The sequence below is a fragment of the Anabrus simplex genome, chromosome 1 (genome assembly GCF_040414725.1).
Source record: "Anabrus simplex isolate iqAnaSimp1 chromosome 1, ASM4041472v1, whole genome shotgun sequence".
Taxonomy (NCBI): domain Eukaryota; kingdom Metazoa; phylum Arthropoda; class Insecta; order Orthoptera; family Tettigoniidae; genus Anabrus; species Anabrus simplex.
Window position 1 is genome coordinate 1,623,211,306 of NC_090265.1, and position 12,946 is coordinate 1,623,224,251.

At 37.6% G+C, this 12,946-nt stretch overlaps 1 protein-coding gene across 1 annotated transcript in view; it reads left to right on the top strand.

Annotated features, from left to right (window-relative positions):
* The window catches only part of Mtl (Rac family small GTPase Mtl), an 82,188-nt gene that overhangs the window by 16,592 nt on the left and 52,650 nt on the right, over positions 1-12,946 (top strand). The window contains exon 2 of the mRNA XM_067154038.2: positions 4,699-4,841. Within this exon, the coding sequence (XP_067010139.1) occupies positions 4,726-4,841 (116 nt within the window). The 5' untranslated portion in view covers positions 4,699-4,725. The remainder of the gene's footprint in view (positions 1-4,698; positions 4,842-12,946) is intronic.

Genomic DNA, 12,946 nt, shown 5'->3' on the forward strand with positions numbered 1-12,946 from the left:
GCACTAACCTCAAAATACATCCACAGCTTTCTAAAAAGACACTATGTTTTCAGTAACAAACATCCCCTAAAGAACTCAGTTGATTTCTGCAACATATTAAAAAAGTTTACCCTACAACCTAACCATATAATGTGCTCCTTCAACATCATAAACATGTATTCTAATGTACCAACCAAAGAAATCTTCAAAATCATCAATGATAATATCACAAAACATAGTGGCCTCAGTAAGTTTAAAATTGAAGAGTTCATGAAGAGCCTAAATTTTGTGTTAAACAACAACTAGGCTACTTCACTTTTAATGGGAAGATCTACCACCAAAATGTCAGTGTAAGATGTTAGTGTGAGGACTTGCTTGCTGCAATAATAGTAGTAATAGTAACAAGATCCTGGAATTTTTAAATAAGCTTGACCATAACATAAAGTTCACCAAGGAGGATGAGACTAAGGATTCCATAAACTTTCTCGGCATAACGATCACACGTATAAACAATAATTTCGAATTCCGAATTTTTAGAAAACCCAGCCACTCTCCTATAAGCATTAACAAATCTTCTTTACACTCCAACTCTCATAAACAGGCGACGTTTTGTAGTTTAATTTACAGAGCTTTAGAAATCCCTCTTTCATCTAATAATCTAAAAACTGAACTCAACTATATAAAGAATCTGGCAAAATTTAATGGATTTAAAATTGAAATGATTAATCGATTAATCAATAAAATCAAACTTAAATTAACCACAAATCTCATCCCCGACAGGCCTAAAAAATATTTGCCATACTTATGTATAATAACCCAGCCATTGATCAAGTTGCAAATACCCTAAAAAAAAACATAACAGTTATGTAGCGTTCAGGTCAGTGAATACTAATCAGAACATATTCTTTAATCACAACACAGTCAATCATATTAGTAGCAGTTATTCAGGATCTGGCATATACAGACTAGCTTGCACACAATGTGGCGTCTCATATATTGGGCAAACAGGCTGGAGTTTTTATACTAGATGCATGGAACATTACAATGCCAGTAAGTATAATAAATATTCGCGATGAGCTCTCACATGAGGAAAGCAGGACATCATGTCACATCCATAGAAAATGACCGTACTATATCATAAGAATAGGTAAAGGTAAACTAATGAATGAATTAGAAAATTTGTAAATCTTTTTAGACCAAGTCTATAATAAAAACCAAAATCTCAATGATGTTATCAATGTTAAAAATCCTTTATTTGAATCAACACCTAGCTTATTGCGCATTTTGAACTCAAAACATAATAAATTCTTAAACATTTTAAATCTTTGTACTTGAAAGCTCCCACTACCTCGCAAAGCACTCCGCCCTCCCAAGCCGCCCCTAAAAACTCCCCCCAGCCAGCAGCGCACACTTTCAAAGCTCCGCCTCCCCCTTCTTCCCCTCCACGTTCCCCATCCCTACCTTTACACCGGTACAATACTAGAAGTAGAAGCGTCAGGCAGGCACAGCCAGAGCAGCCAGGCACGCCCAGCACAATTGAAGGAGTAAGTAACACAGTGATCTCATTCAAGTTTAGCTATCTCGCATCACAAATCTAATTCTTCCATACCTTTTCTCACGTTACAGATAATTTTCAGTCATACTCCAGAAGTGAAGAGCCACCACCTAGCAACTCTGTCGAGCGTCACCATTCAACCAACAATTTCAAACAACAGCAGTTGCACCTTCATAGTCGAGCAACAATTTCAGCTAAGCTTTATCGAGAATTTGTTATTCGTTCAATTCATCACAAATGACAGCAAGCTGGACTCATCCAACAAACACGTTGTAACAACAGCAATTTTAACATTGAATTTGACTGCAACTTAACCAATCGTATAGCATAGATTCAAATAAAGTCTCCATGATTAATGGCTTATAATAGTGTGACTTTTTCACTTGTGATTGAGTCGACATTAGGCTCTGGAACCAACTAACAATGCTTTTTCCAGAAAGAAGTCATCAAACGACTACTAACGTCTTTAAACAGCTCATCGTAAAAAAGTTGAAGATCTACTTTAGTCATAGACATTCTAAACTTCACAAGAGATACGAAAGGAATGACCAAATTCTAATTTAAAAAAGTTTCTTTTATCATTAAGTTTTTCTTCATTAGCAATCATTTGTATTAACCATAATTTTAGATGTTTTTATTGTATCAGTTTCAAGATATCATACAAGTATGAAATAATAAGAATTTTTAAATCTTTGTTAACATATAAGGATTGTTCAGGATCCTGACCATTGACTTGTAAGGTTTGAGTCAAGGCTGATGATATCCCTGAAGGAGGGTGAAACATGTATCGAATAAGACTTTATAATATTATGTAAATCTTAACTACAAGAACTTGTTTTGTAGTGAAAAGTTAGTCTTAATAAACATTTTTGTAATACTCTTGATAAACATACCACTTAGTCAAGCAGCTCGTCTCCTTTCTCCCAAGTCTTCCCAGCCTAAACTTTGCAACATGTTTGTAACGCTACTCTTTTGTCGGAAATCACCCAGAGCAAATCAAGCTGCTTTTCTTTGGATTTCTTCTAGTTCTTGAATTAAGTAATCCTGGTGAGGGTCCCGTACACTGGAATCATACTCTACTTGGGGTCTTACCAGAGACTTATATGCCCTCTTCTTTACATCCTTACTACAGCCCCTAAATACCCTCATAACCATGAGCAGATTCCCATTTATGTGATTACACCAATGAAGATCTTTCCTTATATTAAGACCTAGGTACTTACAATGATCCCCAAAAGGGAACTTTCACCCCATCAACGCAGTAATTAGTATCACTATGTAAGCAACACCATGAGTATATGTGACCTGTGATTAGTACCACTATGTGAGGAACACCATCGATCTGCATTACTTGTGAGTAGTACCCTTATGTGAGGAACACCATGGGTCTGTTACCTGTAAGTGGTTGCATTATATATGACATACCATGTGTCTACATTACCTACATTGCTTATATTACATTACCACCATGCGAGGAATGTCATGAGTCTACGTTACCCGTAATTAGTACCACTATAATAGGAACACCATGGTTCTATACTATTATGAGGTGCCGGTGATGTGGATTTTGGATCCTTTGAACAAGCATAATCTCAAGAATGAAGGCAGTGTGAATTAGATCCACTGATTGTTTTGGATTCATGGTCATTCTTTCATCATCATTCGTTTATGTTCTAGTCAGTGGATACATTTTGAAGTTTTTAATTATTGTTTCATTTCGTTGCACCTCGCACCATTAGGGGTCGATGACCTAGCTGTCAGGCCCGTTTAAACAACAAACATCATTGCGTACCTTGAAATTGCCGCTGAATTCGACCAAGACCAAGATAGCTACCTGGAATATCAGCAAAGACTTTGAGTGGGTGCACTGCTACAGTAGGCTATATCAGTGTAAGCTGCTGGTGTGGGATGAGTCCACCATGGCTTACAAGTGCACCCTAGAGGCACTTGACTACACACTGCAGGACCAGAGGAGCAACAACCAGTTGTTGGGAAAGCTAGTAGTTTTGTTTTGTTGTACTCCCTCTTAACTTTGTACCCTGGTCACTTCTACCAATAACATTAATTTCCTCAGTGTTTCCTGTTGTGTCACAACTACCTGTCATCTTTGACGAACAGACAGTCAGATGGCATCAAATTAAAATGTCTGCACACAGTAGCTGATGCCATAAGATTATTATTACAGTATTATTATTATTATTATTATTATTATTATTATTATTATTATTATTATTATTATTATTATTATTATTATTATTATTATTATTATTATTATTATCTGTCGTCTGACTGGTTTTGTGATCAGACAATACTTGCTCCAAAAAATGAGGATGTGAACTCATCACGGAGGAGGTCACTTGGGGAGAGCATTACTGTCCTGTCCATTGACACTATTATGGACGATGACTAGGCCATTAGTTTTCCAACTGAATTTTTAAATTTGTTGTTGGAAATATCTGGGGTTCTATCCAACAAACTCCATCTTAAAGTGGGTTCTCCGATCATGTTGATACACAGTTCGGATGCACCCAGACTGTAACGACACCACATTTGTTGTCAGTGACATCAGACTCAGTATTATTGAGGGCATTATTTTTATAGGTTGTACCAAAGGCTGGAGTGTTTCTATCCTGCAGATCGCACTAATACCATCACACTTGTCATTCAACTTCAAAATATTGCTGTTCCCTGTCATTAGCCGTTGCATTGTCAGTAAACAAGTCACTACACCTAGGGATTTTCACAGGCAATCAAGTCCTGCTCAGAATAGGCAGATGAATAGGTCTACAAAGTGCATTGGCAAATGTGTTCACTGTCTTGGCAGCCCTGAAGATGGCTTTCCATGGCTTCCCATTTTCACTGAAGGTAATAGGACTGCATCTCGAAAATCATTGCTTCGGTCCTGGCCAGCTTTACATCGCATGCTCTCAAGTGTTAACTAGACATAACTTACGTGTATATTTATGTACTCTGAGGACGTAAATATTGTTTACAAAAGCATGTTGTAAGACATACTTGCAGGTCACCTTAATTTAAATACTTTAATCCTTTCTCATAAATCCGTACAGAGAATGGATATTTTAGCTAGTTCGTTGATAAATTAAGAAATTTAGTCCATTTGCATCTTGACTGTTTGAATAACATGATTTTCTTTCTCTTTTCAGATTTTTAGGCAATTTTTAGGAATTATCATGTCATCTGGTCGACCTATAAAGTGTGTTGTTGTTGGAGATGGAACTGTGGGCAAAACCTGTATGTTGATATCGTATACAACTGACAGTTTTCCTGGAGAATATGTTCCCACTGTGTAAGTATAATAAGTAGTATCTGAAACTGCTAAGGATATGTATATTATGTTATCATCCACAACACAATTATGAAAGCTCAGCAATGGTTACTCTTATTAATAAAGCTGTGAGACAGTGATGCATTATATTCTCATTTGCTCAGAGAGAATCCACTTCCAGACTATGGAAATTGCAGTATTTATATAATTCACCATACAAGAATTTGAAGAGTAGAATATAGTACCCTGCATGTACCCACAGCTTCGCTCGCCTTTATTAATTCAACCATTAGATATTTTAAACCATTTATTTAAAAGCAAAATAACAATCATATTTATTAACACACATCGTTTGTATATAAATTGTACGATTTACGTTATTTTATTTTTAATTAACTTATATCCTGTGTATAATATCTACAATCTAATTTTTTTTAAATTTCAATTTCCTTTAAAGACTTGAAGTACTTTTGAAGTTTAATTTACTTTTCTATTCTGACCTCTCAGAGTTTTGCTAAATTACGTCATGGCACTCATTATCAAAAATGTATCTGAATACACAATTAGTGATTTCTTTACTTGGTGACACAACACATAGCAAGTTAAACGATCTTACTCTTTACAGACCTACATACAGTTGCCCATGACTAAATACTGGTTTTGGCAAATACAGACAAATTTTGTCAAACATTTGGCCCTGAGACTCATTGATCGTCATGGAGAAAGCTAACTGTATTGGAAACTGCCTTCGTTTAAATTTGAAAGGTTCAATTATAAGTCTAGTCCCATTACAGATGCCTTTTGAAGGTAGTAAATTTCTTAGTGGCATGATTATAGCATCCTTCTTTGTTCTCAGCTTGTGTGGAGGCATCCTGGTTGGTGTTAGACTGTTCAGAAATTCTTCCAGATAAGCAAGCTGATCTTCTGCGTGTTCACTCACAATATTGTCTACACTTTTGTAAACTAATTCATCCCCAGGTAAATGTTGAAGAACGCGATTGTTTATTTCAAGTGACTCTTCATTAACAACAGTAAGAATCGCTCTTCCTTAAAGCTGCTGAGCGGTAACAGTAGTGAAATCAGTATCACTATATAGTTGTTCAATTGGATCTTGTATTTCTGGATAGAATCTTGAAGGTATCGTTATCACCATTCCAGTCTTACTTCTACTTCTAGAAGCCACGCTGAAAATTCTTTCTCAGAATGCAGAGCACACATATTCACGGTGAGTTTCATTACATGGAATTTACTCCAAAGTTTATGCCGCTTCAAACAGCTGGCAACGGTAAGAGAACATGAACTTCTCATTATTATGGGTAAGACTTGATGGAAATCCCCACCTAGTAGGATTACTTTACCACCAAATGATTCGGTACATTTGGTTAGATCTTAGAGAAGTCTGTCCACTGCTTAAAATGCATATACATGCGTCATTGGAGCTTCAACCCACAATATTCATTTTGTATTTAAGAGTGTTTTCGCTTTCGTTGTATTTGGTTTTTTGTTGCAGATAGAATTAGCATTCAGAATTAATGGGATTTTGAAAACAGAATGAGCAGTTCTTCCTCCAGGCAGAAGTGTAGCTGCTATTCCAGTAGACTCTAGTAGAATAGATTTGATCTCCTCTACCTCTGATTATATGCAGCAGTGTCGAGTAAACAAACGTTTCACAAGTACCTGGTGATCCATCCAAAAAAACATTTTTGATTTAACTTACATATTTGGCTTTTATATATTGCTTCAAGTACTGCAGCAACAGCCAGTATTTGTTCTTCATTAAGCTGCTGTCTATTGCTTGTGGCCCTAGCTTGCTCTTGTAAAATATCAAAGTTGTGCATTCCTAAGTTGTTCGCCTTCAGTTGTACCTCTCATAAATTAAGTCTAAAAAAACAGATCAGATGTAAGGTTTTTCAGGCGTTTGCTCTGTTAACCAGTGTTTTGTCTTACGTCTGACACTAGACTCATCAGAGTGGGATGTGTCAGACCCTACCCACTGACGCTGGGGTGTATGCAGGTGAACTTACCAGAAGCCCTATATAAGAGGCACAGTCTGATAACTACATACGGGAGATAAAACTCCTCAATGGAATTATTGCCCGCCTAGCAATTCCGAATGGAAATTGCCTGTAAAAATGCATGTAAAAAAACAGATAAGATGTAAGGTTTTTCAGGCGTTTGCTCTGTTAACCAGCGTTTCGTCTTAGGTCTGACACTAGACTCATCAGAGTGGGATGTGTCAGACCCTCTTCAGATCTAACCCGTAAGACTTAAGAAGCTCATTAATTTCAGAAAGTGCATCTCTATGTTTGTCCCAAAATTTCGGAATGTTTTCTGGTTCTCCCAAACCGCTGATTATCGCACATAATGTTCACAAATATATTGCCATGTCTGAGTTGCTTCAATTAAAGTGTCATACCAAATTTGATCTCCTGGAAGAAGTCCTCGTTGTTTACATGGCTCTAGGAAGGTCCTGCATTGTTCATCAACAATCTTAACACTCTCAAAACTTTTAGCACCCTTTACCCTCATTAGTAACATTTGCAGAAAGTATCTTTCTCTGTCTTGTACACTAACTACTGGCATTTTCCCAATTACCCCTTCTACTCCCCGTTGTCTCAGTTTCCATTTTGTTGTACTTTCATCATACACATTGTAATTTGGTATATCTGTGTAGGTGTGGATACGCCCTTGTTCATTACTGTGATTGAGTTCGAACCAAGCATTTAGCATTGTGTGTTTTGAAGAAGTTGTTGCTATTGCCTGGCTTTCCTGTCCTTCGTGAAATATGATTTGTTGTTGTTGAGGTAAATGCACTGGTAATGTCATAGCTGTATGAGATTTTGTCAGACGTAGCAAACTCATTGATTCTCCACATTGCTTCTGGGGCTCTAAATTATCTACCATCAAGGAATGTTAATATTTCATTGTGGTCGAGATTTTTGTCACTATTTTCATTTATAAGCTTAATGGATGCTGCATCATGCCCCTTGTAGACACATTTGTAGAGGTATTTGACACTTCTGACAGAGTCACAAACTTCTACGTTGATATGTGCGTTGAATTTCTTTAATAACCAGGGATTATATGGAGCCACCCATCGATTATCAATTTCAAACTGTATCATCTTCTATACATAGGATATCCGTTAGTGTTTTCTTCAGTTGTTTCTCTGAACTCCTTTGGGAAATTTTTACAACACACACCTTCCTTCATGCAAGTCGAATGTTGATTTATAATACCAAAGGGACCATGGACCATACATTTTGTTATGATCTCAAAAAGCCTCGGGTTGGTATTCTCATCAGGTATTTCGGCACTTACATGCTTGTCTATGTCATCCCTCGTGTGGATTTTTGAACTGGAATCCAATGTAAGTAAAATATGTGCACATGGTAGCCTTCGTTTCTGAAATTCAATTACGTAAATATATGATCGAACATGTCCAAAAATGTTACGTTTGAAAAGATCGTGTGAGAGTTCTGCTAATTTCATTTTGAAAATTTGTAAGATCTGGTCTGTTTTCAGGTCGTTGGAAGTCATGAATTTCATTTGCAATCTCAGACCACATGGGGTTGCAGGTGAAAGTTATAAATAAATTTGGCCATCCAAACTTTCTAACTAAACCCATTGAATCTTGATAATTTTGCTGCATATATCGAGAACTTCCTTGGAAAGTTGATAATGTGGTGATGTTTGTTGCCTGCCCGCATATTCTCTTTTTATATAATACAGATGTTGATTCCCATAGGGAATTTAAAATATTTGTCCCGAATGAGTAAATTTATAATACCAATATAATGGTCCGTTATTGGACATTACAAATTTTCCAGCTAACTCATTCTTGGTTGCCTGCGTTTCGCCCTCATGTGCTAAGTTAGGCTCATCAGTTGGGACTTAGCACACCACCCAAGACGCAAGGCTAGTGCATACTGTGGAGGCCACTGCATAGGCTACTTGAAGCCACCAGCAGTGCCAATGCACTATGAGAGCTGTCTCATTTCCACAACTTGATGCCTGCCTGGCCATCAGATAATACAGATGTTGATTCCCATAGGGAATTTAAAATATTTGTCCCGAATGAGTAAATTTATAATACCAATATAATGGTCCGTTATTGGACATTATAAATTTTCCAGCTAACTCATTCTTGGTATTATAAATTTACTCATTCGGGACAAATATTTTAAATTCCCTATGGGAATCAACATCTGTATTATCTGATGGCCAGGCAGGCATCAAGTTGTGGAAATGAGACATAGCTCTCATAGTGCATTGGCACTGCTGGTGGCTTCCAGTAGCCTATGCAGTGGTCTCCACAGTATGCACTAGCCTTGCGTCTTGGGTGGTGTGCTAAGTCCCAACTGATGAGCCTAACTTAGCACACGAGGGCGAAACGCAGGCAACCAAGAATGAGTTAGCTGGAAAATTTATAATGTCCAATAACGGACCATTATATTGGTATTATTCTCTTTTTGTCGTCAAGATTCAATAGCATCTAGTAGTCCTTGATACAATTCAACGTGCAAATCTTTCTGATTCATTCGAATATAATTCAACTGGGTGCCTTCCACCTTTATATATGCATCGACTATATATTGCTGGAATAACTTCCCACTAATATGCACGAGACTGAATCCAGTTGGCGCAGAAAATCAGTAAGCGTAATACTGTAACTGTGTTACACGAAATCGCTTAGCTGATCGTCTTTCTTCTACATGTATCATTCCAATATGCCAACCACACTCACCTCCTGGGAAAAGTTATAAGTACACCATCGGGTCACAGCATTGATTGGTTAACGAAATGTTCTTACAACTGTCCCCGATTGAATAAATGCAGATGTCTCAGTTAGCAGGTGGCTCACTGTCATCAACGAAAATTGTTGCAACTTCCGTACTTGAAGTAGGTGGATTATACCTTCTTATGTCTGATTTTGTACCTTCCATGAATACCATTCGAACGTTAAGTGTTGGATTGGAATTTGCTATTGTGTGCATTTGAGAATAAGACTTAGCAAATGGGTTTATGCTCCGTAATAGGGAATCTAATTTCTCCATTGTGGATCGTAAACAACCATTGTTATTAATCATATGCCTATCTGTTGCATTGCAGTTAAATTGAAATAATAAATATGGTAGTTCAACCTATTCAATACAAGTAATTAAGAGATGTAGAGATTATATTCTTATTTAATTAAAAGTGGAAATGGTACCAGTTTCGACCCCATCAGCCGATTATAACTCGAAAAACAATGCATAAGTAAGAAAGAAGTTAACGGTCAAATCCACACAATATCAGTTGAAGAGGCGATATAAAAATGACGGGGGTAGGCACTGTAAAATTCAGACGAAGTAAAAGAAGTAATGCGTAATCTTCCGAGCATCAGCACGGCACGTGCAATGTTTGGCACTGTCTCACAATGTTCACGAAAAGCAGAGAACAGTTAAATGAGCCAGACTGCATAAACCGTCAGGCACAAAGTCACAACACAATCCAAATATGAAGATCTAAAGTCATGAAGAAGCCGAAGACGAGCAGCTGAACCGAAGTAACTTGCAAGCTCCAGAAGATCGGCGCGGTGTTTACAACGTCAAGTGCTGTAGTTTCATACGCTGACGGAGATTGAAGGATAGATTTTTTTTTTTTTTTTTGCTAGGGGCTTTACGTCGCACCGACACAGATAGGTCTTATGGCGACGAGAAGGATAGATTAATGATCAAGTATTTGCTTAGTTCACGAAAATGTACCTATATATATATATAATACGATTCAATATAATTGAATACATAATTATGATCTTGAAGATTTTTAGAACAGTTGACGTGAAAAAAACAATAATGAATAGAAAAAATGGTAAAAAGCGCAATACCGGAAACAAATAAAAACGTGTATGCACAGTTGCATCACGCGTATCAAATATGTGCAGTTGCCCATACCCTGGTTTCTGATATTCCTTTGTATATAGAGGAGATACCATGTGCTAGATTTGTCCGTGGATTCGAAAACAATAAGGTCCTACTCCAGGAGGTATTTTGATTTTGGCTCCCATTGATACAAAAGCTAAAGCAGCGTATATTCCCGAACATGCTCTCGATAATTCTTAAGTAGCTTCACGGGAGTTTGTTGTAAATGACTGTTTTATTAAAATAGGGGCTTTGGGTGTGTCTTCAAGTGAAACTTTAGCATCATGACAACATTTGGTGTACTTCCGAGAAGAACTGAGCTCATTCGTCCAGTAAAACGCGCCATAGTAGTTCCAATTCTGCGTAATATTTTTGCAAGTATGTTCTTCATTAGTAATCTTAAGCTGTGAATTATTTGTTTCCTGTACCTGGTCATTTAAAATGACAGGTTTTTCAAATTCTCTTCTCATGAGTTTCCCCTTTTCCCCTTTGTCAGACGATTTCATTTTCCTAACATCTTCGTTCCTCTTCCTCATACTACGCAATCTCATCTCCTTGTCTACGGCTGATTCATGTTCTCTGCGTAATGCAGCGCTATTTTTAATATCTTCCACTCTTTTCGCTCGTTTTTCTTTTAAATCCGCTTCTGTAAATGAACAGGAGGCCTATCACCATGTTTGACTTTCACAGGTTGTCCACGTTTCTCTTTGTTATCATTGGTTGAGGGAATGTTAACTTGGGTGGGAAAGGATTGAGATTTGGTTATTCTAACAACACCATAAACATCGAAATGCCCATTACTGTAATTATGTTCTTCATTAGCAGGGGTAGAAGAAAATAGAAATAATTCAGTAGCCAGCCCCTTTTTATCAGGAGCCAGCAAATTTTTTGCAAATATACATTATGAACACCACAGGTTAGACTAGGATCAAGCTACGTATTATTTTTGAAATGTGGCCTTAAGTCGTATAGTCTCAGTTCATATAAGAACGGAAATTTATATTTTAAAGAGATACTAACCCAAATAATCACCAGTCACCTTCAAGGTCAGCGTTTTTTTAAATTACACTACATGTGCCTGTTTGATTTCCCACCAGTAACATTCAGCTTGCTTAACAATGTAAACCAACCTTCAAAATCAGTGTAGGGTCTGTTTTTTTGCGGTATGATAAGATGCCATGAACAATGCATTGATATGCTGTAACATATTAGCATTCATTTTCTTGACGCACCTCACTAAAAGTGCACATTCGGGATTTTTCATGAAACTTTCAGCCTCCTGCCAGCCCCGTGGTGCAGTGATAGCATGTCTGCCTCTTACTCGGAGGCCCCGGGTTCGATTCCCGGCCAGGTTACGGATTTTGACCTGGATCTGAAGGCTGGTTTGAGGTCCACTCTCTCTACATGATTACAATTGAGGAGCTATCTGACGGTGAGATGGCGGCCCCGGTCAAGAAAGCCAAGGATAACGGCCGAGTGGATTCGTCGTGCTGACCGCATGACACCTCATAATCTGCAGGCCTCCGGGCTGAGCAGCGGTCGCTTGGTAGGCCAAGGCCCTTTGGGACTGTTACGCCATTTTTTCAGCCTCCTGACACTTCGATTTTATAGGATAGTATCTTTTAATATTTCCAGTTTAAATGGTCCTGAAAATCCGGATACACCTTTAGAATGTTTGTCGGCAGTACTTCGAAAGTTACTGCATAATTTACACTTCGCAATTCCTTCTTCATAGCACAGCCACGGTAGTCATTCAAGCTACGATTCTCTGCATTGTGTATCGTTATCATACTTCTCTGAATCGGTAACATTCAGCTTGCTTAACAATGTAACCAAACCTTCAAAATCAGTGTAGGGTCTGTTATTTTTTGCAATATGATAAGATGCCATGAACAATGCATTCATATGCTGTGACATATTAGCATTCATTTTCTTTACGCACTTTGCTGAAAGTGCTGAAATTTCGTTTGCCTGAAAATTGAAATTTCTACGTATTTTTGATGCTTGACCTATCATTGTCTTGAACACCATAAATTTCACGCTGGTCATTGTCATCCTGAACTCTATACAGTCGGCACTTCCATCAAGTGTTTTCTCACATTCACTCCCATCTCCATCTGTATCACTTTGTGTTACGTTTACGGGCCCTACTTACGAAGAAATCTGAAAGAGTACACTGTTTGTTACTCGCATCAGTCAATTAGTGCGGTTTTGTTCGTTTCA